The sequence below is a fragment of the Balaenoptera physalus genome (assembly GCF_965194825.1).
Source record: "Balaenoptera physalus genome assembly, chromosome: 20".
Classification (NCBI taxonomy): domain Eukaryota; kingdom Metazoa; phylum Chordata; class Mammalia; order Artiodactyla; family Balaenopteridae; genus Balaenoptera; species Balaenoptera physalus.
The window spans coordinates 15,925,697-15,951,853 of NC_138901.1; the positions used below are offsets into that span (position 1 = coordinate 15,925,697).

The 26,157-nt window shown below is 37.0% G+C and overlaps 1 protein-coding gene across 9 annotated transcripts in view; it reads right to left on the minus strand.

Moving 5' to 3' along the window:
• Positions 1–26,157, minus strand: part of TLK2 (tousled like kinase 2) — a 106,351-nt gene that overhangs the window by 37,243 nt on the left and 42,951 nt on the right. For 7 of the 9 annotated variants that reach the window (XM_082443131.1, XM_082443130.1, XM_082443129.1 and 4 more), the window contains 5 exons: positions 21,491–21,658; positions 8,470–8,565; positions 6,973–7,065; positions 3,016–3,126; positions 1,644–1,780 (listed from right to left, as the gene is read on the minus strand). In XM_082443131.1, coding sequence (XP_082299257.1) covers positions 1,644–1,780; positions 3,016–3,126; positions 6,973–7,065; positions 8,470–8,565; positions 21,491–21,658 — 605 coding nt within the window. The remainder of the gene's footprint in view (positions 1–1,643; positions 1,781–3,015; positions 3,127–6,972; positions 7,066–8,469; positions 8,566–21,490; positions 21,659–26,157) is intronic. The other 2 variants (XM_082443132.1, XM_082443127.1) reach the window with 1 other exon arrangement.

Consider the following 26,157-nt stretch of genomic DNA (forward strand, 5'->3'; position numbering starts at 1 on the left):
AAAAAAAAAAAAACTGCCATCTGAGGAGTAACCATTGTCATGGGCTGGTAGGAGTCATTATCACATCTGGAATTCAGTGTGAACATTAGGTAGCTCTGGTCAATAATGGGGGATATAAGTTTTATCTTCTGTCCCATTCTAACGAAATTGGATGGTGTGCCCCTTCCAGGGCAATTTGCACATCACAGTCGGGGTGTTAAGGAATAGATATCATGCCTCCCTGCAGCAGCCGTTTACACTGCCCTAGTGCAACTCTGCTATCATCTATGCATAGAGCTCAGAGTGGATGCCACTCTGAGCCTCTGGCATCTAGCCTAATTCAAAAGCCTGTTTTCTTCCACAGTATTATATCTGACTGACAGCCTCTTATCACACCCAAATATACATACATGAGGTGCACTTGTGAGGCAAAAACACACCTAAACCAAGTTGGAGATTAATGAATCACATATAAAGCACTGACTACTAATATGTAATCCAGAGGTTGGTATTAACAAAGCTTTTTTTTTTTTTTTTTTTTTTAATTTGGCCGTGCAGTGTGGCGTGTGGGATCTTAGTTCCCTGACCAGGGATCAAACCTGGGCCCTGGCAGTGAAAGTGCCAAGTCCTAACCACTGGACCACCAGGGAATTCGCATTAACAAAATATTATTAATAATATCAGTATCTGTACTTTTCTTTCAGACATAAATTTATTTATTTATGTTTCATTACTATTCAAAAGTAGTTCTACCCTCTCCAACTGATGCTCAATAAGTTATTTCAGCAAGAAAAAAAAGGTAGGAAAGGCAGTCTATAGAACCCTTCAACTTGCGGTGATCTACAGATCAGAGGTTTGAGAGCCCATGATTAAAAATACAATGTGCCACCCCTGCCCCCCGCAACCCAGTCTCAAATGGAAATGATCAAATCAAAATAAATAAATAAGATACAATAAAAGGTACTACAACTTGAAGGTTTTTTTTAAGTCCTGAGCTAATATTACACAGTTGGAATTCTAGGATTTTAAACGTTAACGCCCTCCTTGGAATAAATACTTGAGTGTTTCAAACCAAAGTTATAATAAAGTGAAGGAATGCTCAAGATTCCAAGTTGCTGAGAGGCACAGGCAGTGGGGCTGGTCACCAGCCTGACCCATGGCTCAGTCCTTGCCTCCAAGGAGGTGATTATCTCTGCTGACTGGATACTCTCCCCTTAAAGGGTCCCAGGGACACGTCCTGTAAGTTCTTCCAAAGCTTTATTTTGTTTTATACCTAACTCAGGAAATCCTTCCTTGGGTCTTTCTTTGCCTATTTCATTTTCCTGTGGACCCAGAATAAATGCTGACTGTGGGTGTACTCCTCATGAAAATCAATTACATAATTAAAAGGATATCAAGTCAGGTCCCAGATTTTTCTTTCTTAGCTTTGTTGATTCTGATTCTTTTAAGCTTTAATGTAGAACTTGTATTTTATTCATCTGATTATTTGTCATTTTTTTTCCAGGACTTTATCTCATTCCCTACATTTCTTAATACATGTGGTGACAAAAACTGAATGAAATGATGACTGTCACTACTAAGATATTAATGACTACAATTACAAAAAAATTTTTAAGTCCAAACCAACTTTTCAGTTCTCGACTTAATCATCACAATTCACTTACTTGATAAGGTTCTGGAAAGCATAACCGTCTGTCCACTGTTCAGTGAACGAGGCCCCATGTCGGACAGTGGTAAAGTGACCCAATCTCAAGCGATCTTGCATGCTTTTATCTCTACATGCCATCTTCTCTTGTTTTGACTTAGGGGAAAACGACAAATAGAAAATAATTTTATTTTCCTATGAGAACTCATATACAGCATTATGTTTATTTTTTTGTACTATACTGCTCAAAGTTTAGGACAACTGGCTAAATCTACACTGACTTCAGGAAGTACCCTAAAGCTATAAACGTTCTATATAACCCATAAATGTTCTATGTTAACATATACCTTGTTATTTCTCTTATAAATGTGGAAAAAAGTGATTTCCTTTCTATAAAATTAATGGATTAAAAGATGAAGCAAAGTTCTCCGCAGTATCTCTGACATCAATAAAGTAATTCACTTCACTTTTATCAGTGTTCCCTGTCTTTTTAACAGCATTTCAAAGATTTCAGCAAAAATAACCACTAGTCTGGGACTTCCCTGGCGGTCCAGTGGTTAAGCCTCCAGGCTCCCAATGCAGGGGGTCCGGGTTTGATCCCTTGTCGGGGAACTAAGATCCCAAATGCCACAACTAAGATCCCACATACCGCAACAAGCCGCAACAATGAAGACCCAGCGCAGCCAAAATAAATAAATAAAAATTTAAAAAAAGAAAAAAAAAGAAAAAAAACCACTCGTCTGTCTCAAACCTCTAGCTTGTAATAATTTCATTAGGAAGTATTATCATCTTAAAACTTCCACTATAAGATAAATAAGTACTGGAGATGTAATATTTTTAAAATTTTCAAGAAATAGTTACTTATATCTATTAAAGGCAAGTTGCAACTAATCAGTTACTATAATAAAGGAGACATCAGCCAATTAAAGTATCATATACAAGTAAATGCCAACTTAGTTTTTTAAAGCACAAAGCACTGAATTATCACATTATATACATAAGTTACTCCAAATACCGTATCTGAAATAGACATAAAACTATTGCTAAATGTCTGTAATAGTAACAGGATACACGCTTTAATTAATAGGACAAATGTAAGAATTTTGGAGAGCAATACCCCGAATAAACTCAACTAGGACAAGCTGCCCCTGTCCCACCAACACCATACTCAAAGCAAAGCACAATCAGAAAAAATATCCCAAATTATCACTCTGGATACTTGGTTCAGTGTCCACACAAGAAAGAATTCTAACTGTCAAATCATGAGAAGTCTTTTCCCAAGAAGCCCTACTCTGAAATACTTTCATTTCAGGTAAAGAGTAAGAAGCCACAATAATGACACACACTAAGCATCTTGGGGTACAGAGTTCAGGCCACCACTAATCACTTACCTTTTCTATAAGGAGTTTCTTGCTCATTGTCACACATCGATTTAATCGTTCTTTGTATTTCTCTAGCATCTTTTGCTGTTCATCAATCTGCCGTCTCAAATCACAGTTGGCCTTCAATGGAAAAAAAATTTTTTTAATTAGCTCCAAGGAAGATAGATTAATACAAAAGCAGTTTCTAGGGAGTCTGAAAATCATTTGTTGTTAAATTATAAGCAAAATTAAGGTTCAAAGAGGTAAGAGTAACTATGTCTTTTTAAAAAAGAAGGTAAATACTTCGTTCCTTGATTCTCTTTTAATAAACTTATCATTTATTAAAGATGAATTCTGTTACTAGAAGTGGGCATGTTTTTCTACTGATCATATTTTATTCCTCCCCAAAGCCAGTTACAGATAAATCTAGTACATCACACATACTTAAATTGTCACAAAATAAAAGAAAAAACCTACAATGAATGAGATGTTTAAAATTCATATAAAGAGCAGTTTTTAGCACTTACAGATTAAATACTTCCAAAGGGTGATTAAGCACTACCAAAAAATTACAGAATTTTTTTTAAAAAAACTACATAATGTTCTTTATGTTCAATTGTTCTTTGTTTTTCTGTTCTTGTTTCCAAAGAAGAAGAGACATGAATTTATATAAATGTTCCTTACCAGAGAAGCCAGGCACACCCATGCCCGTCTAAGACAGAACTAACAAAGAAGTTGAATACAGCATCTTGGTTCAAGAACACCAGAATGTAAATACACAGTTACTTTAGCTGTGGTCAGAAGGGCTAAATACTTTGAAAAATTCAAGCCTCCTACAATAACAGAGAAGGGAAGAACCACTAACCCAAGGTCAACTTTGACTTGCAACTCCTGAATTTATTCTTGTGTTAAACAAAAGATATCTACTCTTTTGGCAAATAAATGATACTTTATAATAACTTGCTTGAATTATGAAAAAAAATACAGCATTTCCCAATCAAATGATATAAGTGTTTCTGAAACAGTAAAAAGCACAAATGGAAGATACTATAGCACACTCAATTTTTGAGACTTTTCAGCTTCATTTTAAAGTGACCACTGTACAACAGCTTCCATCTCCAAATTTCTACTCTCCTCATAAACATAATTTCTTCTTATTAGTTCTTCTAACAGAGCCCTAGAGTTCTATGGACCACGTTACCGAAGGCTAAGTACAAGTACATTTGGGTAAATGTGACTAATTCATACTTAAAAATCTACAAGCCAAAGATCATGTAATGTTGGGAGTTCCCTGGTGATCCAGTGGTTGGGACCCTGCACTCCCAATGCGGGGGGCCCCGGGTTCGATCTCTGGTCAGGGAACTAGATCCCGCATGCATGCCGCAACTAAGAGCCCACATGCTGCAACTAAGAGCCCGCATGCTGCAACTAAGAGTCCGCATGCCACAACAAAGATCCCACATACAGTGTGCCACAGCTAAGACCCGGTGCAGCCAGATAAATAAATAAATAAATAAACAAACAAATAAATAAACAAACACTAAAAAAAACAACAAAAACAAAGATCATGTAATGTTTATATGAAATTCAATCTACTTTTGGAAGGTGAGCATTGAAATCTGTAATCAAATTTATGGCATCAATCAATCTCTGGCAGCTTATTTAAACTTTTAAGAACTCAATTTCTGTGGTTTCTAACACTAACGATTTTGTGTTCAGGTTTAAAATAGCACCTGGCTAGCAGCTCCTGATGCAGCCTTACCCAAACATCTAACTAAAATGGAAAAGCTCAATGAATGGTCCATGCCTGCCTGAAAGGAGATATAAAGAGCAGTGGTCATTCCCCCTGTCCCTCCAAATCAGAAACACAAGCTCTCATCAACTTGAAAAAGTGGCAGCTGTCCTTTTGTATCTTCTTTTTTGACATATCCATTCCACTGGCACTGCTCTATACCCAAAGAAAGACTACAACCTTCAGAAAACAAGGCAGTAGAAAGAGGGTAGCGGTGAGTAAAGAGAACATACCACTTCCTGGAAAATTAAACCAGACATTTTTTTTAAACCCCCCAAAAAAGAGTCCTAAGTTAGGATCAGTTTTTCACTTCATCTTCTCAATCTTAAGAAAGTCAGGTGATGAAGGAAGAAGACAAGCCCATGATCCTTTTTCAGTCCAGCAGAGCTACCCTGGACAAAAACCTGCCAATACTGCAACTAGGTTAGGAACTTTTTAAACCCACAGTATCTAATTATAAATCTTGGTAATTCAACAAGCACCCAAGTGTACAAAAACAGGAATAAGAGCAACCCCAAGCAAGTATGGATGCTAACAATGAAATATGGAAAATAGATACTGAGTCCAAACATGGCTCTCCTCATTGAAAGATGGAGAAAAGCAAACAAACAAAAGAAACAGGCCTAAGGAAAAATATTTCTGAATAGGAAAGGGAACATCAGCTTGAGAACAATAAAAACACTGGAGAAGATTAAAATGTTAGCCAACTTTATTTATAAATTGGTAGTATTTATGTATAGATGCATTTATATATGCTACAGGGACTTCCCTGGCAGTCTGGTGATCAAGACTCCGTGCTTCCACTGCAGGGGGCACAGGTTCAATCCCCGGTCAGGGAACTAAGATCCCACATGCCGTGTGGCATGGCCAAAAAATAAAAATAAATAAATAAATAAAATTTTAAAATTTATATATATGCAACAAATAACTCAAAAAATTACTGAAGTAAATGTACCAAATGTTTTACCTCAGTAATGGAATTATGGGTGTCATATTTTTTTTACTATTCTCTAAATTTATTATAAAGAGCATGTATTGCTTTTACAATACGAAAACAATAAACCTTAAAAAAATTTTGTAAAGAATGGGTCAGTCAATATGCCAAACTGTATATTAAAAAATTATTTCAAGGGCTTCCCTGGTGGCACAGTGGTTGAGAATCCACCTGCCAATGCAGGGGACATGAGTTAGAGCCCTGGTCCGGGAAGATCCCACATGCCGCGGAGCAACTAAGCCCGTGCGCCACAACTACTGAGCCTGTGCTCTAGAACCCGTGAGTCACAACTACTGAGCCTGCGTGCCACAACTACTGAAGCCCATGCACCTAGAGCCCGTGCTCTGCAACGAGAGAAGCCACTGCAATGAGAAGCCCACGCACTGCAATGAAGAGTAGCCCCCGCTCACCGCAACTAGAGAAAGCCCACGCGCAGCAACGAAGACCCAACACAGCCAAAAATAAATAAATAAAATAAACAAATTTATTAAAAATATATATATATATTTCAAAAAATATCATGGTATTACTGTATAGCACAGGGAACTCTACTCAATATTCTGTGATAACCAATATGAGAAAAGAATCTAAAAAAGAATGAATATATGTATATGTATAACTGAATTACTTTGCTATACACCTGAAACTAACACAACACTGAAAATCAACTATACTCCAATAAAATTAAAATTTAAAAAAACCACTGTATATTTTCTAGAGGTATATTTTTAATTCCACATTAATTATTTTTGAAGTTTCTCTTGTAAGCACAAAAAACTTTACATGAATAGGTTATAAAAGATACAAAATGCAAAACCAGGGCTGAAAAGTACTTGTGAAATAGTTTTTAAAATTCAAGGACATTAAAAAAAACAATTTTCCTGAAATGGGAAAACATTTTATACCTATTCTCACAGTTCCAAATGAAATACAATACTCCACACATATATTCCTCTAGTATATATTTAAATATTAAAGTTCTATAATTGAGATGTCCAATTTAAAGACAGAGTTTAGAATATAGGTTTGATCCTCGTTCCCTACTCAGATTCCCTCAGATTAAAGGAAAATATCCAAATGTTTACTTTTTAACTTTATTATTTGGCTATGGTAATTATCTCTATGATATGTACATAATTCAAATATATATAAAATCAATTAGTGCTTGTTATAAAATCTCTTATGACATTTTAATACTTACTCTTAACAAATCATCTATTCTTCCTTCCTTCTTCTCTAAGTCAGAATTCTTACTGTTTTCTAGTGCAGATATTTTTTCTATTGTGAGGTCAGACTATAAAGAGAAAACAAATTTAGGATTAGTCTCAAAATACTACATGTCATCACATTTTTCTCATTACTTTTCTGAAAAAAAAAAAGCACTTGACAACACAACTAGCCTGGAATCGCATGGCTCAAGAATTTAAATCTGCTTTCCTCATCCCATTCTTTAAGCATTATGTTCTGCTACACCTGCCCTTCAAAAATATATTAGCTCTGGAATCAAATATATAAATTTTCAAACTACTGTACACTGAACAGTACAGAAACATACTACTCTAGAAATGAAACTAACTTTGAATAGAAAAGGCCATCAGAGACAGGACCCAAATCTCTAAACGACAAACATGCCACCTAGTGGAAACAAAGAGTAACCAGAAGGGAGAGATGAACATGCAACTATCTAAGTCTGTTCAACTATTCAAAAGCTTAATTCAAATAAAATTGAAAATCTGCTCCTGAGGGTTGTTTAGCTCTTGCATCTTAAGAAATTCTCCTAGATTGCCAAGCATCCTGTCTTGAAGGCAACACAGTGTCAACGGGCTTCAAGAAAACCAGGTATAGTATTTGGCTAGCTCAATACCACAAAATGGAGGATATATCCACTATCCTTTTCAGATATTATCTTTGAACGTTCACAACATTCCCTAAATTAAGGAGTTTCTGAAGACTGTTTAAGGAGAAATTATGTTGGTGTGCCACATGTTAAAGAAGTTTAAAACAAGAATTTACTGTATAGCATAGGGAACTATATTCAATATCTTTTAATAAACTATAATGGAAAAGAATTGGAAAAAAAGAATATAGACATATACATATATATGTATAACCGAATCACTCTGCTGTACACCTGAAATTAACACAATATTGTAAAATCAACTATACTTCAATAAAAATTTCTAAAAAAAGAAGTTTAGCTAGGTCTTGCTAAATGAGTATGTACAAGGAATAAATTAAGTACTTTCACAAAGTAGGGAATTAAGATTCACTGAAGCCTACCATAAACATTGTGCCAACAAGCGTTTTGTATACACTAAGATAATGATAATCAACCACAGTTTTATAGATGATTTGAACTGAAGAAAACTAAGGCCCAAAACGATAAGGTATAAGTTGCAGAGCTAGAGTTTGAATCTAGGCCTAGAGGTCTTTTCCTTAACATCATGCTGCAGTATAATCATTTCTGCTGCAATACACCAGAAAGGTAAACAAACACCTCAAAAAGTTAAATTAAAAGCACCTTCCAAAAGACTCTAAATATTCATAATGCAAGTTCTGAATACGACGCACACAAATAATGAGGTGAAGTCAGAGAAATAAAGGGACAACAAAGGGAGGACCTAGATTTTATATGTAGTTATTAGTATTTATTCCTAGACCCTTCTTTTCCTCTTCTGTTTAACAATCACTGACCTACCTGGGTCTGTCTGTGCTGGATGGAGATCTGTTTTTGGGAGCTGCAGGAATGCTCTGTGTTGCCAGATCCCGTAGATGAGGGACTGTTTTGCTGAGCCTGTAATAAAGGTCCATCACCAATCACAAGAAAGTTTTGCATCTTTCTCCACAAACATTTGTATGAATGCAAATGATTAACTCTATATAAAACAAACACTTGCTGATGAAAGTCAAAAGTCAGGGCCATGTAGCCAAGATGAAAGTATAAACAATTCAAATGAAAACTAAGGGCTAGACATGGTAGCTTAGACTACGTTACTGTAAATAGTTAAAAGTATCAAATGCTTATAAATGAATTTTTTAAATATGTAAATTATCAAATATGTAAATGCCCTTTTCACTTGTACAGTTGATACCTGAACAATGCATGGGTTAAGGGTGCCGACCACCCCACCCACCCCGCTGCCCGCAGTGCAGTGAAAATGCACGTATCTAACTTTACAGGTGGCCCTCGTACCCATGGTTCTGCATCTGCAGATTCAGCCAATCTCAGATGGTGTAGTACTGTAGAATGGATTTGTTGAAAAACAATCCACATATAAGTGGACCTGAGCAATCAGTCCAAAGCCATGTTGTCCAAGGGTCAACTGTATTTTAATATGCTTTTGCAGGAAAGGCTGGTGAAGCATCCAAAGCACAGGGGATGCTTGTGATTCCAGGCAGAAAGGACTGTGAACTACTATTCAGAATAGCATCCTAAATCCTCAAACATTATCCATGAACATGCAGTGGTCCAAAAAATCCCGGTTGATTTCCAACACTGTCACTTGCTTACTGTGACTTTTACACATAAACGATGGGGCATTCTAAGGCATTTTCAAATTTATAAGGTTTAGGACTTAATATAATTCAACTGTTCAAGAATATGCAATCATTATACAGATGGTCCCCGACTTAACAATGGTTCCACTTAACGATTTTTCAACTTTAAGATGGTGTGAAAGCAATACACATTCAGTAGAAATGGTATTTCAAATTTTGAATTTTGATCTTTCCCTGGGTTAGCAACATATGGCACAATACTCTTTCATGATGCTAGGCAGCGGCAGCGAGCCACAGCTCCCAGTCAGCCACACAATCATGAGGGTAAACAACCCAACACACTTACAACCATTCTGTACCAGACAATCATATTGGGTTTTGCTTTCACTACAGTATTCAATAAATTACATGAGATTCAACACTGTATTATAAAACAGGTTTTGTGTTGGGTGACTGCCCAACTGTAGGCTAATGTAAGTGTTCTGAGCACATTTAAGGTAAGCAAGGTTAAGCTACAGTATGTTTGGTAGGTTTGGTGTATTAAACACATTTTGACTTACGAATGATATTTTCAACTTATGATGTATTTATCAGGACCTAATTCCCATCATAAGTCAAGGAAGACCTGTACTTCAGAAAGTCCTTTTAAAAACAAAATTGCACCCAACACAGTACAACCCATCATAGACATAATTAGAAAATATTGGATATTCTGGGGATTATGGGCTAATGGCAATACAGTATTATCATCTCATCAGAGAATACAGTGTTTCCACATATGTAAATTTTTTGATACTTCCTATATATTCCTTTAATTATTTTCTTATTCATGAACATTAAAACAATGTATAACCACCACCTACTGAGCAATTATCACCATGATCACACACAGTCCTTACAAAACGCTATAAGGTAGTTATTATTTCCACTTATACATAAAGAAAATGCAAATCCGAGATATTAAGCACCTACGTGCGGTCACAAAGCTAGTTAGTGGGGGAACAAGAATAGAGGGCTATCTGCATCCATAATAACCGATCTCTATGACCACGGTACACTGACTACCTCACGTCAACAGTTACAGGTACTGTTGTGAGCAGGCCACAAGCAAGCTAAGCACTTCATACACATAATTACACTGAGGGCTCACAACAGCCTTGTAAGGTAGGCAGTATTATCATCTCCATTTTTATTTATTCATTCAACAAGTACTCACTGAGAACACCCTACGTCTAAGCACTGTGTTAGGTGCTAGGGACACAGTGGCCAAGAAAAACAGAAACAAAACCCACAGACCCAGTCATTACTCTGCCTTATAACGCTTACAATCCAAGAGAAGATGTATTAAGTACTCGATAAATACCTGTTGAAAGAAATTGTTAAATAAACAATCATATAATAAATGCAAAATTGCAATTAGGATACGTGCTATAAGAGTACACAACAGGGTATATAACCTAACTTAATGAGTTGGGGATGAATTCCTTGAGAAAGTAATATCAGGGTTAAGATTTGAAGGAAATAAGCAATCAAAGAAAGGAGATGATGGGGTCATTCCAGGTTCTCACATTCCATACAAGAACCTTAGGGGAAGAGAGAAGAATGATGTGGGGATCAAAGAAGTAAAAAATGAGAGGTCAGTCTCAAAGAGGTTAAACAATGCGCACAGCCTGTAAGTCAGAGCAGCGATTAGAGCCAGGTCTAGGATAGTCTAAATAACTGAAAATGTTCCCCACTCTTTCTACAATGTGGCAAATCTAACCTTGTCTTACTGATTAAGGGCCATCATTATAAAACTCACATATTGGGTTTCCCTGGTGGCGCAGTGGTTAAGAATCCACCTGCCAATGCAGGGGACACGGGTTCAAGCCCTGGTTCGGGAAGATCCCACATGCCCCGGAGCAACTAAGCCTGTGCGCCACAACTACTGAGCCTGCGCTCTAGAGCCCATGCTCCACAACAAGAGAAGCGACCTCAGTGAGAATCCCGCGCACCGCAACGAAGAGTAGCCCCCGCTCGCCGCAATTAGAGAAAGCCCGTGAGCAGCAACGAGGACCCAACGCAGCCAAAAATAATAAATTAATAAAATAAATTTATAAAAAAATAAATAAACTCACATATTACACTGCACTATGCTACAAGCATTATCTCCTTCAGTTATCATTAGGTTGCTCTTACAACCCTCTCCTTTTAAAATATGTCCCTAAACAAACATGACTGTTTGAGCAGCTTTTATAATAAAAGCCAATAAGAATCACATGACCGGCTAAAAAGGCCCTTCTATGAACTTCTAGATTTTGGTATATGGGCTTTGTTAAAATGCTTTTTTAACATGTGCTCATTTCTAAGTTTTCTTTCAGCAAACCAAGATTGCTAGAATGTGATTCAAGGGGATGTTTCCAAATTAAAGCTCTCTGTAAAAATGTACATATAAATAGCCCCATGATAAGAAGTAAAAATGTAGAAAGTTAACTGAGGAAGTGGGACAGAAGTCAGGAGGTAGCAAATCCTCATGAAAATGAAAATAATACTTTCAAAAGGTAAAAGAACTACAAAAATATAAGGACCTACTGTGACAAGTGAATCCATGGTAGAAAAAAATGCTCTAATTCTGATCATTCATTAGATATTAATTATGAACCTCTGTGCGTGGTCCTGTGTTAAACACTAGAAGTGCAACACTGGAAAACAAAGAGAGCTTACAGTCTCCCAACAAGTCCACGATTACGGAATCATGTCCTCGAGAAATGAGAACAGAAGTCGATGGCCTTGCTAAGCGGGCCACTGTAGTTGTAAATTTAGTCCAACCCCTACTTTGCAAAACATTCTCCCCAGACTTCCATATTCTTTGTTCCTATTATAAAAGTAACATTAGCTTCTAATTCATGATTACAGGCTGGATCTCCCAAAGTCCTACTGATATTCAGAGATTTTAAAAAAATAAAATCATAATAGCACTAAGAAACAAGGGAGAGTTGAGAATCACAAATTTTTTAAAACTTTAAATTTTAAGAAACATTCAAAAGCAGTTGGTATCAGACTGATAGAGAAAGTGAAATAAAGAAATTCACAGCTGAAAACATCAGCAGTAAAACAGGCTGGGTCTTTTCAAGAGAGCTCCTCCAAAGCCTCACAATGAGATTTACCTTTAAAAAAACCAGGAGCGACCCATGGGACAATTATCAGACATTTAAAACCTATACGGGGCTTCCCTGGTAGTGCAGCGGTTAAGAATCTGCCTGCCGGGCTTCCCTGGTGGCGCAGTGGTTGAGAATCTGCCTGCCAATGCAGGGGACACGGGTTCGAGCCTTGGTCTGGGAAGATCCCACGTGCCGCAGAGCAACTGGGCCCGTGAGCCACAGTTGCTGAGCCTGCGCGTCTGGAGCCTGTGCTCCGCAACAAGAGAGGCCGCGATAGTGAGAGGCCCGCGTACCGCGATGAAGAGTGGCCTCCACTTGCCGCAACTAGAGAAAGCCCTCGCACAGAAATGAACACCCAACACAGCCATAAATAAAAATAAATAAATAAAATTAAAAAAAAAAAAAAAAAAAAAAAGAATCTGCCTGCCAATGAAGGAGACACGGGGTCGAGTCCTGGTCCAGGACGATCCCACATGCCATGGAGCAACCAAGCCCATGCGCCACAACTACTGAAGCCTATGCTCTAGAGCCCATGAGCCACAGCTACTGAAGCCCGCGCACCTCGAGCCCGTGCTCCGCAACAAGAGAAGCCACCGCAATGAGAAGCCTGCACACCACAACGAAGAGTAGCCCCCGCGCGCAGCAATGAAGACCCAATGCAACCATAAATAAATAAACAAATAAATAACCTATTTATTTATTTGTAAATAAATAAATACATAAATAAAACCTATACTGTCCAATAGGGTCCTCTCTTGATCTCTTCCTTGCATAATGAGGGTCCTGGATACTACTGCTTCTGACCCAAGGGTAAAGCACAAGAACTGGTCTCTTAAATAAAAAACAAACATGTAAATATTTAAAAATGGAAAATAAGTGGGTCCAGGGGAGGGCTCCTGCTATAAGTACAGTACCCCTGCCCTCCACAACTGACACAATGGAGGAAGAAATGGAATACACCACTAAGAGTGAAATAGTTACCTATCAAAACAATGCCCTCCTTATTTCCATGTTTGTAAAGGAGCTGGTCTTTCTGCCTAGAGTTTGCGAGATGCTTACACAGGGATAACAGTCACCGCCCCCCAACCCCCGGAATGGTGGGCTATTTGCGAAGCAGTACTATGCCACTGAAGGGAAAAATCCATGCCAACAACCTATGCTAATCACCCTAATAGTACTGCATTCAACTAAAGCTATATATACATTTTCAAGAAAACAAACAGCACAAAAGGGAAGATCCAACATGAAAAAACAAAACCTGATCCAAAAGAAAACAGAGAATTCAATAAAAACAACTTTAAAAATAAAGTATGTTCAGAGAGGATCAAAAGCATACTACATCTATAAAAATGAAAAAGCAGCAAAGAACACGAATAATAAACTTGATAAAATAAGATTACCAAAATTTTAAAAACTGAATAGATGAGCTAAGTAACAAAATGGACACAGTTGAACACAGAATATCTGGAAAACAATGTCAAGAAAATCTCCCAGAAGATAAAACAGAAAGTCAAACAGAGCAGGAAAGAAAAGTTAAGAAACATGAACAGCAAGAGGTTCCAAAACTATCTAACAGGCTTTTAGGAGGAAAAGAACAGAGGGAAAGATATAATCAAAGAACAGTAAAACAAAGCAAAGTTTCTCTGAGGTTAAAAGGTAAGTTTTAAGACTGAAAAAGCCTACGATATGACAAGCAACATTAATGGAGGAAAAGGCAAATAGTGGATGGACCTCAAGAACAAAAAGATACCATCTGATCATCTCAATAGATGTAGAAAAAGCATCCAACACCCTTTCATGATAAACTCAACAAACTCAGAACCGAAGGGAACTTTTTCAATCCTGAAAGAGGCTGCCTCTGAAAAACATTTGCAATAGCATGAAAAAGAATAAATTCTTAGAAATAAATATATTCTTTCAATAATTTGAAATAAAAAGAAAACAAGGGCAAAATCTACACACCAAAAACTCCAAACCTTATTAAAAAGAAATGAAAGATACCTAAATAAATGGAAAGATATCTCATATTCATGGATTGGAAGACAATATTTTTGTGAAGGCAATGCTCCCCAAATTAACCTACAGAGTCAGCACAATTGCTATAAATTCCATCTGGTCTGTTTACAGAAACTGAAAAGCTGATCCTAAAATTCATATGGAAATGCAAGGGATCCCACAGCCAAAACAATCTACAAACTACATTTTTTTAAATTAAGGGTTTTAAGAATATCTTGTATAATGTTAAAAGATGTAGCTTTCAAGGAAATAACAGACCATGTATTTAAAAAAAAAAAAAAAGGATCAGTTAGACCTTGACAACTGAACTGTCTCATTCAACCAAAACTAATTCAATGACTAGGACTGTCTTCTTCTTCTCAGTGAATCCAATAAAATCATTTGGTTTTACAGTGCCCAATAATGAAACAACCATAATATTGTAGGTGCTCCTTAAGTGTTTTCAAGTTTTAGAATAATTTATAAAGCAGAAACAACGCAATTATAGTTAAAATAACAAACAAAATACCACACACAATGTAACAATAACTAAAAAAGTGAAAGATGAAAAAGGAAGCTGGGTGATAGTATGTTAAACTCATCTCTTATAATGGGGAGTAAACAGACCTTGTTTAAAGTTGATTACACCAGAAGGACTTCCCTGGTGGTCCAGGGATTAAGAATCTGCTTTCCCAGAAGACCTAAATAGACATTCCTCCAAAGAAGATACACAGATTGCCAACAAACACATGAAAGGATGCTCAACATCACTAATCATTAGAGAAATGCAAATCAAAACTACAATGAGGTAACACCTCACACCAGTTAGAATGGGCATCATCAGAAAATCTACAAACAACAAATGCTGGAACTTTGTTATAAAGCAGAAACTAACACACCACTGCAGAGCAATTATACTCCAATAAAGATGTTAAGAAAGTTAAAAAAAAAATTCTGGAGAGGGTGTGGAGAAAAAGGAACCCTCTTGCACTACTGGGGGGAGTGTAAATTGATACAACCACTATGGAGAACAGTATGGAGGTTCCTTAAAAAACTAAAAATAGAATTACCATATGACCCAGCAATCCCACTACTGGGCATATACCCAGAGAAAACTGTAATTCAAAAAGACACATGCACCCCAATGTTCACTGCAGCACTATTTACAATAGCCAGGTCATGGAAGCAACCTCAATGCCCATCGACAGACGAATGGATAAAGAAGATGTGGTACACATATACAATGGAATATTACTCAGCCATAAAAAGGAACGAAATTGAGTCATTTGTTGAGACGTGGATGGATCTAGAGACTATTATACAGAGTAAAGTAAGTCAGAAAGAGAAAAACAAATATCGTATATTAACGCATGTATGTGGAACCTAGAAAAATGGTACAGATGAACCGGGTTGCAGGGCAGAAGTTGAGACACAGATGTAGAGAACAAACGTATGGACACCAAGGGGGGAAAACTGCGGAGGGGTGGGGATGGTGGTGTGCTGAATTGGGCGATTGGGATTGACATGTATACAGTGATGTGTATAAAATTGATGACTGATTAAAAAAAAAAAGAATACCAAGAAATTTTCAAAATTTGTTTTTTGCTTTTCAACTAATACTTGCCATAAGAGGGTGAAAAGAAAGGATGAAAATCACCACTTGAAAAAAAAAACTACAATGAGGTATCACCTCACACCAGTCAGAATGGCCATCATCAAAAAATCTACAAACAATAAATGCTGGAGAGGGCGTGAAGAAAAGGGAACCCTCTTGCACTGTTGGTGGGAATGTAAATTGATACAGCTACTATGGAGAACAGTATGGAGGTTCCTTAAAAAACTAAAAATAGAACTACCATACAACCCAGCAATCCCACTACTGGGCATATACCTTGAGAAAACCGTAATTCAAAAAGAGTCATATACCACAATGTTCATTGCAGCTCTATTTACAATAGTCAGGACATGGAAGCAACCTAAGTGTCCATCATAGGATGAATGGATAAAGAAGATGTGGCACATATATACAATGGAATATTACTCAGCCATAAAAAGAAACGAAATTGAGTTACTTGTAGCGAGGTGGATGGACCTAGGGTCTGTCATACAGAGTGAAGTAAGTCAGAAAGAGAAAAACAAATACCGTATACTACCACATATATATGGAATCTAAAAAAAAAAAAAAGGTTCTGATGAACCTAGGGGCAGGACAGGAATAAAGACGCAGACATAGAGAATGAACTTGAGGACACGGGGAGGGGGAAGGGTAAGCTGGGACGAAGTGAGAGAGTGGCATGGACATATATACACTACCAAATGTAAAACAAATAGCTATTGGGAAGCAGCCACATAGCACAGGGAGATCAGCTCGGTGCTCTGTGACCACCTAAAGTGGTGGGATGTGGGGGTGGGAGGGAGATGCAAGAGGGAGGGGATATGGGGATAAATGTATATGTATAGCTGATTCACTTTGTCATAAAGCAGAAACTAACACACCATCGTAAAGCAATTGTACTCCAATAAAGATGTTAAAAAAAAAAAGAATCTGCCTTCCAATGCAGGGGACACGGGTTTGATCCCTGGTCGGGGAACTAAGATCCCACAAGCACACGCGCCACAACGAAAGATCCCACGTGCCACAACTAAGACCCGACGCAGCCAAAAAATATAAATAAATATTCAAAAAAAAATAAAGTTGATTACACAAGAGATAATTTGACGTTAAAATGGTATTCAGTAGAAAAATCTAAAACACAAACTCTTAAGAGTGGTTGTCTGTCTGAGGAACACAAAGGAAAGAATTTTACTCTTCTCCATCACTTCAATTTTTTGTGGGCCACGTGCATGTACTATTTTTACAACTTAGAAAATTATATGCTTATAATTTTAAAAATTAATTTCCTATGTTGAAATATATAAAATTATGTAACGATTTTAAACATTTAAAGGCTCAAACTCATAATATGCTGCCCCCTATTTTTATTTATCAATATCTATCTATAGATCTTACATTGTTAGCACATATATATCTATCTCACTTCTTTGATCAACTGTAGAGCATTCCACTGTATATATGTATTATATTTTATTTTACTAGTCCTTATATGAAAGATGCTCTCATTAATTCATATAACATATAATTACACTGAGTGTCTATGAGAGCAGATCCAGTTCCAGCACTGGAGATACAGAAGTGAACAACGCAAAGTCCCTGACCTGATGGAGCTTACAATCCAGTGGAGGGGAGGTAGTGTGGGAGTGGGGAGTGAGACAAAGAAGTAAATTATAGCAGGTCAGTTGGTGATAAGACCAAGAAGAAAAAATACGGCACAGGAGCAACACAATGTGTGGGGTGGGCAGGAAGTGGTGCTATTTTATACAGTGCAGCCTCTCTGATAGGCTGTAAATTTAAGCAGAGACCAGAGAGAACGGAGGGAGCAAGGCATGCTGATATCTAGAGGAAGAATGTTAAGGCAAAGGCAACAGCAAGCGCAAAGGCTCTGAGGTGAGAGCATGTCAGGTATTATTTGAGGCAGAAACGTAGGCAGTGTGGATGGAACTTGGTGAGGAAGGGAGATAGTAGTAACAGATGTCAAAGTGGTGGGAAAGAGGCCATACAAAGCGTTATGTGCCATTTTAAACACTTGTGAGCAGGGCAGTGGCATGACTGGACTTATGTTTCAATGGGATCACTCTGATCTGTTGAGAACAAAGGCAGAAGCAAACAGTCCAGTTAGGAGGCTGCCACCATAATCTCAGTGGGAGATTAGATTTGAGTGGTAGTCATTAAAGGGGGTGGAAGTGGCAGGATTCTGAACATATTTTGAAGGTAAAATCAGTAAGACTTGCTGATGGATTTGGAATTGGGGTATAAAACAAAGAGATAAGACTAGAATGACTCCAAGATTTTTAAACAATTAGAAGAAGAGAGTTGACAATTACTGAGATGTGGAAGAAATGGGGGTCTGGAGTGGGGGAACAAGATGAAGAATTCAGTTTCAGTCATGTTAAATCTGATATGCCTATTAGACATAAAAACGCAACTGACTACATAGGTCCAGAATTCAGGGCACGGCTCTGGGCAGGAGATATAAATTTGGAAGTCCTCTGCATATAGGTGATAACTGAAACAAAGACACTAAATGAGATTCTCATCACAGAATGAAGGTAGACAAGAGGTCTGAAGACTGAGCCCTGGGGCACTCCAGTGTTTGGAGATCCTGGAAATGAGGAAGAACCAAAAGAGTAGAGGCCAAGAGAAGACCATGTGCTTGGAGAAGAAGGGACTGATCAACTGTGGCTAATGAATTATACTGAATAAGTTCTGAGAACTGATTGCTGGATTTAACAACATGGAGGTCACAGGTATCCTTGTTCTAAGTTCGTCTGAAACACTGTGGAGGGACACTGCTTCCAGATTTTTGCAATTTATAAACAATACAATAAACATCTTTGTGTAGTTTTATGGGAATGGAATTTCTGGACCCAAGGATATGTAAACTTAACACTGAGATACATTACCAACTTGTCCAAATGACTGTACCAATTTATAGTCAGTATAAAACTGCATGTGTATCTAAACTATTACCTGCACTAGGAATTATCAAATTTATTAATCCTTGTCAACTTGATAATTCAAAAGAGTTATTTTATCTTGTATTTCTCTATGGCTGCAGTTAAGCATTTTTTCTTGTTATTAGTCATTTGTCTTTTCTTCCTCCTGTAAGACTACCTGTTCACAGTCTTTGCCTTTTTTTTTTTTAAAGGAAACTGCTTGTCTCTACCTATTAATTAACATTTGTCATATATTAATGTTAACTCTTTTGCTTTTTCCCTTTTTTATATCACTAAGTTTACATCCCGGCTGGAACTGCAGAGAAGCAAAGAGAAACAGAACTGGACTTCCCTGGTGGCGCAGTGGTTAAGAATCTGCCTGCCAATGCGGGGACAAGGGTTCGAGCCCTGGTCCAAGAAGATCCTACATGCTGCAGAGCAACTAAGCCCATGCGTCACAACTACTGAGCCTGCGCTTTAGAGCCCGTGAGCCACAACTACTGAGCCTGCGTGGTACAACTACTAAAGCCTGCGCACCTAGAGCCCGTGCTCTGCAACAAGAGAAGCCACCACAATGAGAAGCCCACGCACCACAACAAAGAGTAGCCCCTGCTCTCCGCAACTAGAGAAAGCCCGCATGCAGCAAGAAAGACCTAATGCAGCCAAAAATAAATAAATATATTTATTTTAAAAAAAAAGAAAAAAGAGAGAAACAGAACTATACCAAAGCTTCTAGGCCTTTGGTTTTTATACTGTTTCCATGTTCCTTCTTCAGACATGATTACTTTCTTACTCCTCTGTCATCTCTCTTCCACATGAGAGCAATCTGGCTGTAGCATGTGCAACTCCTCTGACAGCCTGAGTACTAGGTGACAGGACTGAGCAGGTGGTTGTCCTTCACGTGTACCCGCCCCCAGCCTGCATGCCCATACCTCTGACGGAAGGCTCACATCAGGGGAACGAGTTCTTGCTAATCAAAATCCTGTGTATTTGACTATGTGCCTGTCACACGATGAAATATATACATACATAGAGAGACAAACATTCTCTAAAACAACACTACTGCATTCTCATACAAACTATTCCATACTACTGTCAGGCCCACTCAAAATATTATACTGGTCAATTCTCCCATTTTACGTTGTGTCTCCTTTGCCACTGAAGCACAAAATTATACTGTCTTCACACAAGAAGTTTCTCCATTCTTTTGATGTTAAACAACAACAAAAAAAATTGTACATTTTTAAAAAGCTATTACCTCTTTCTTGAGGGAAAGCAGTAATAACTACAAGAAAGTATTCCAAAGTAGAGAGATGGTGGGCCATTGTGGTGGCAGTGGAGACGGTAAGAGATGGTCAGATTCTGGATATAAGTATATTTTCTGATGGATTAGATGTATAATGTGAGGAAACACGGGCATTAAGGATAAAGCCATGTGTATTAGTCCTCTATTGCTCTGCAACAAATTACCCCCAAACTTACAGAACTGTGAGGTAATAAATGGGTGCTGTTTTAAGCTGAGGGAGGAAGGAAGGAAGGAAGGAAGGGAGGAAGGGAGGAAGGGAGGAAGGGAGGAAGGGAGGAAGGGAGGAAGGGAGGGAGGGAGGAAGGAATAGATCCACATAATACACAATGATCCCTATCTAATTATGTTATTATTTTTATCTCCTTTCCCTAAGACACCCACCATTCCATGGCCTTTCTTAATACAATCGCATGTGGGTTAATCCCAGAGATTAGAAATTTATTTGCTCAGAATCCACAGAGCAAATAAAGAGGAAACAGATTATTACTGGAGAAAATGAACTGGTAAGAGGGAAAGAAATTTTGATCAATGGTGACGTCAGCTCTGAATGATGCCCCTAAAAATGGAGGAATAGGGCAATGGAGCTTTCTCTTGCTTTATACCATCCTTGGCAACAAACAGGTACTTGGTAGGGCAAAGAAGCCAAGAAAAGCAACAACTTTTAAGCCAAACTGCATTATAATTTGGCAAATAAAAAATGGGGGTCAAACATTTATAATAATCAAATTCTTGTTCTTCAAGGAAGAAGAAAGAAGCAAGCGGAAAGGAGCAGGCAGGTAGCCAAATCTTCTTGGAAAAAGTAACTGTGCTAACACTCTGAAGAAGTGAGAGAAGGCAAGCAGGTAGGTTGCCCAAGTACCACCAGGGAGAAATGACTGGTAAGCATGCCTGTCCCCACACTAAGATTTTATTAACTTGAATATTACTTTAAGTGATGGCTGGAGTTTGGAGATTTTAATTCTAATGGAATTTGATTCCATTATTACAATTATTTTCTTTTCTTCTTTGTCAACCTAAGATTGTGTTTTCCTTCCCATGGTACACTCAGACTTTGACAGAGCAGTCTCTCTCAGCCCCTTGAACCAAGCGGGACTGAGTACAAACACATACCTTCAGAAGTAACACAGAGTTAGAAATCATCATCCGTCTACCAAAATAATATCTCAAACTTCATCTCGGCGCTCCAGGAAAACAAGGATCTGCATAAACTTAGCCTTAGTACTCACTGAAACAAAAGTGAAGCAGAGGCCAGCTCCCCTCTGGGCCAGCTGCTCTGTGTCAAGCCGAGGTTTTGCCAGCATCACTGACATCAGGGTTGGCAGGGCAGACTGCTCCTCTGACACCTCCTTTGCAGCGCTGCCATCTAAACCATAGAGGGGCTGTTCTACTCGCCGCTGGAAAACATTAAAGAAACCACACAAATTACGTGAGAAAGAAAATCTGATACTGTCAAAACATGCAACAGATTAAAACACGGTTATCAGATATAAGAAGGATTTTTTTAAAAAAACAGCTCTGCAAACAAATAAGGAAAGCATAATAACATTATCACTGGATTATGACCTATCTAAAAACCTGAGTTAGTATCTTACTCAAATTCCATAAAATTACATTTTAATGGTTCTATATTTACATAACTCTGAATTTGCAGGATACTTTGTAGAGTTCAACAAACAACTTCATAATACCCTCAATTCTACAAAGGAAATGCTATTTCTCTCCTCTAGATTAATAAAGATTAAGGCATTTGTCCCCTACTCTACAGGTAGAACTCATTTCACTCTATTCTATTCTCACCCTACTATACCTATATGCAAAAATATAAAATAAATACAAACAAAAGAACAATATACCACAATTATGTACGGTTTATTCCAGGAACGTAAGGATACTTCAGTATTCTCTCTACTGATGTAATTCATTACATTAATGTAGGGGGTGGGGGTGGGCAGAGAATCAAAATTCTTTCCTTTAGACACGAAACAAGATTGGCACATCGTTGGGCAATGCTTTAAAAAAACCCACAAAAACTAGAAGTATCCATGTTTAACACAACAAAGAGTATTTTTTCAGAAATAAACATAAATATAATTAATGGTGCTATACTCGAGGTACTTTCATTAAAATTGGGAACTAGACAGGGGTTAATACACTAATATAATCATTCACCATTATCATAGAATTTTTAGCCAAAGTGATAAGGAAAACAATATGAGGTATGAATATTAGAAAATATTAAACATTAAAAAGTGTCACTTTTGGATGATATAACTATTCACAAAGGAAACCAAACAAATCAACTGAAAAACAACAAATAAGGGTTCAGTAAGATGGCCATATATAAAATAAATACACAAAAATCAATAGCTTCCCCACATATCACAACTGATTATAATCTGAACAAGCAGTAATAGAAGAAAAAGCAGATTCAAAATATCTGTGAAATACTTAAAAGGAAACTTAAGAAATATGCAGATTACACATTAAAAAAAACCCCACAGCTTCACTGACAAATATAAAAGATGACCTAAATTAAACGGCAATACCATGCTCCTGAGTTAAAATTTTACACATGTCAAATTTCTCTAAAAGCCAATACTTAGGGCTTTTTGTGTATTTTTGCTTCTGTTTTTGTAAGAGAAGGTGTTGTGGTAGTATAGAGATCATCTAGCTTCTCTCTTGCTCTTTTGCGGGATTGTTTTGTGGATTTTCACGAGTTAATTTTGAGGTCCACTTGGAAAAATAATCAAAATTAGCCACATAATTTTTGATAAAGGGTATCAGGGAACCTGACCAGCTATTAAAACTTACTGCAAAGCAACATTAACCAAATGAGCATAACACTGGTACAGGAACAGACAGATTGATCAGTGGCACAGAAAATTCAGAAACGGACCCATATAAAATGGATGTATAATTTGTGATTATAGTGCATTTTTAATTAGTGGGAATTTATTACAAAGATGATAGGATATGTGTGTAGATATTAGAAAAAAGGAAAAGTAGATTGCTTCCTTATAGCATACATAAAATTTATAAGAAAATATAAACAAATGCTTTTATGACTTTCTAGTGGTGAAGGACTTTTTAAACATGACAGTAAAAATACAAACCATATAGAAACATCTAAGAATAAGACAAAACCAGTAAGTCATGAAGGAAAAACACTGATAAATTTGACTACTTCAAATTTTTTGACTTCTGAATGGTAAAAGTCAACATAAACAAAGTTAAAAAATAAATTACAAACAGGCAAAAAATATTTACAATATAAATGACAATGAGTTAACAATCTTAATAAATAACATGCTCCTACCCATCAGTAAGACAATACACTAATAAATAAATAGGCAAAGGAACTGAATAAGCATTAAAAGAGAAATCCAAAAGGCCATTAATCATATGGAAAGATGTTTAATATCACTGATGAAGAAATGCAAGTTAAAACAAGGTATTTTCTCACTGGCAAAGATTATAATGATAAAATTCAGTATTAGAAGGGTAGGCAGAAATTGGGGCTCTCAAACTGCTGATAGCCTGCTAGCAATTATGTGGTGACATTTATTTTATTTTAAATTGACACATAGTTGATTTACAATGTTGTGTTAGTTTCAGGTGTACAGCAAAATGATTCAGTTATATATATATATAACTGAATATATATATATATATATATATATTCTTTCTCAGATTCCCTTTTAGATTATTACGAAATACTGAGTACAGTTCCCTGTCCTATACAGTAGGTCCTTGTTGGTTATCTATTTTATATACAGTAGTGTGTTGTATGTTAATCCCAAACCCCTAATTTATCCACCCACCCTTTCCCCTTTTGTAACCATAAGTTTGTTTTCTATGTCTGTGGGTCTATTTCTGTTTTGTAAATAAGTTCATTTGTAACATTTTTTTTTTAGATTCCACATATAAGCAATATCATATGATATTTGTCTTTCTCCGTCTGGCTTACTTCACTTAGTATGATAAACTCTAGGTCCATCCATTTTGCTGCAAATGGCAATATTTCATTCTTTTTATGGCTGAGTAATATTCCATTGTGTCTGTGTGTGTGTGTGTGTGAGTGTATACACACACACCACATCTTCTTTATCATTCATGTGATGACATTTTAAAGTGAGCACATTCTTTGATTTGGCAGCTATACATTGGAAATATATCCAAAGGAAAAAAATGCATAAGTACAGATGTATATACAAGGACATTCATTACAGCATTACTTACAGAACACAAAATGTTTAAGGCTATTGATTAAATAAATACAATGAAAATGAGGAAATCTACTACATGAACACACATGTATACACATATATGCCCACTAAACTCTTTAATAATAGTTCTTGTGGAAAGGACTTTATATTTTACCACTTCTCAACGGTTGGACTTTCATAATCAGCATGTATCCCTTTATCAGGGAAAACTATTTAACACTTTCATTTTAGAAAATAAAAGTAAAATAGACTAATCAAAATGATCCTGACAAAAAATTTATTTTTTAAAAAATCTATGAGTAGAATCTACCACCTTAAAAATAACACTCCTGCCCTAACCAATAAAACGGTTTAAATTCAGGCTCCAGAATACCTGTAATACTCATTCACAATATTCTCACTACTTGGGAGACTGTATCATTGAAGGTGCAATATTAAAACAAACCATTCTGTTATACATTCAATAAATATTTGCCAAGGGCTGAAAGATCTTTAAGTATCTCTGGAAATATCGCAGGCTGGGATGTCTGTACCAACCTCCCCTTAGAAAACAACTGTAAAGACAAGACAAAATATAAAAAAAAGATATTAAAAGCAATGAAAAGTTGATAAAATAGCAGGGGTCTGTCATGGCAAAACCTAAGGGAAACAAAGTCACATTTGCCCTAAGAGTACCTGCAGATCTTGAATTTCCATTTCCAGGGCACGATGTTGGCAACTGGAGAGTCACAGGCCAAAGCCCACCCATAGTAGGGGGTTCATTATGAAACCCTTCCCACTTTAAGCTACATTTCCAAAGGGTTATTACAGCCTCAGGGAAAATGTAAGCCAGAAGAAATATTTCCCCTGCCCTCAGGGAGCTGCAATGAAGTTGCCTTGGCCATGCAGCAGGTGGAGGCTCCCCTGAGAAATGTTAACATAATCCGAATCAATAATGCCTGGGTGGTTGAAAGAAAGAAACAAAATAAGCAAACCAAACAGACAAAATGCAAGCCATGAATTCAGTAGTTTGTAGAGATGGGTAGAATCTCTAGGCACTTGAAAGAAGCAAATAAAAATTCTCCCTGGAGGAACATATCTTATTCTTGATCTCAAAGAAATTTCACAAATAATTTTTCAAGAACAATGAGCAGCACAAAGACAAAAAACCAAAAGCATAAAAGAAATAAAGCCCTGAGTAACAACTAGGAAAAAGAAGAGACAGCAGAAACAGATTCAAAAAAACTTCAAATACAAGAATTAACAGACAGGTTATAAAACAACTATGTCTACTAGATTAAAAAAATAAAAGACAAGTTTGAATATATCTGCAGGGAACATAAAATAACAAAAACTAAGAATTCAATGGGGCAAATTAGATACACCAAAACAGAGAATTTGGGAACTGAAAGGCAAGAACTATCCAGAATGGAGCATACAGAGACCAAAAGAAAATAGAAAAAAGAAGTTAAGGGGCATGGTGATAAAGTGAGACAGTCTAACATACGGTTAATTGAAATTTTATAGGTGGAGGAAAAAGAAACAGGGCCAAGATAATATCTGAAGACAATGGCAAATAATTATTCAGAAATGGTACAAGACACCAACCCACAAATACCAGAAGCCCAACAAATTAAAAAAAAATAATAAAAGGATGCATCACAGTAAAACCGCAGAACACCACATAT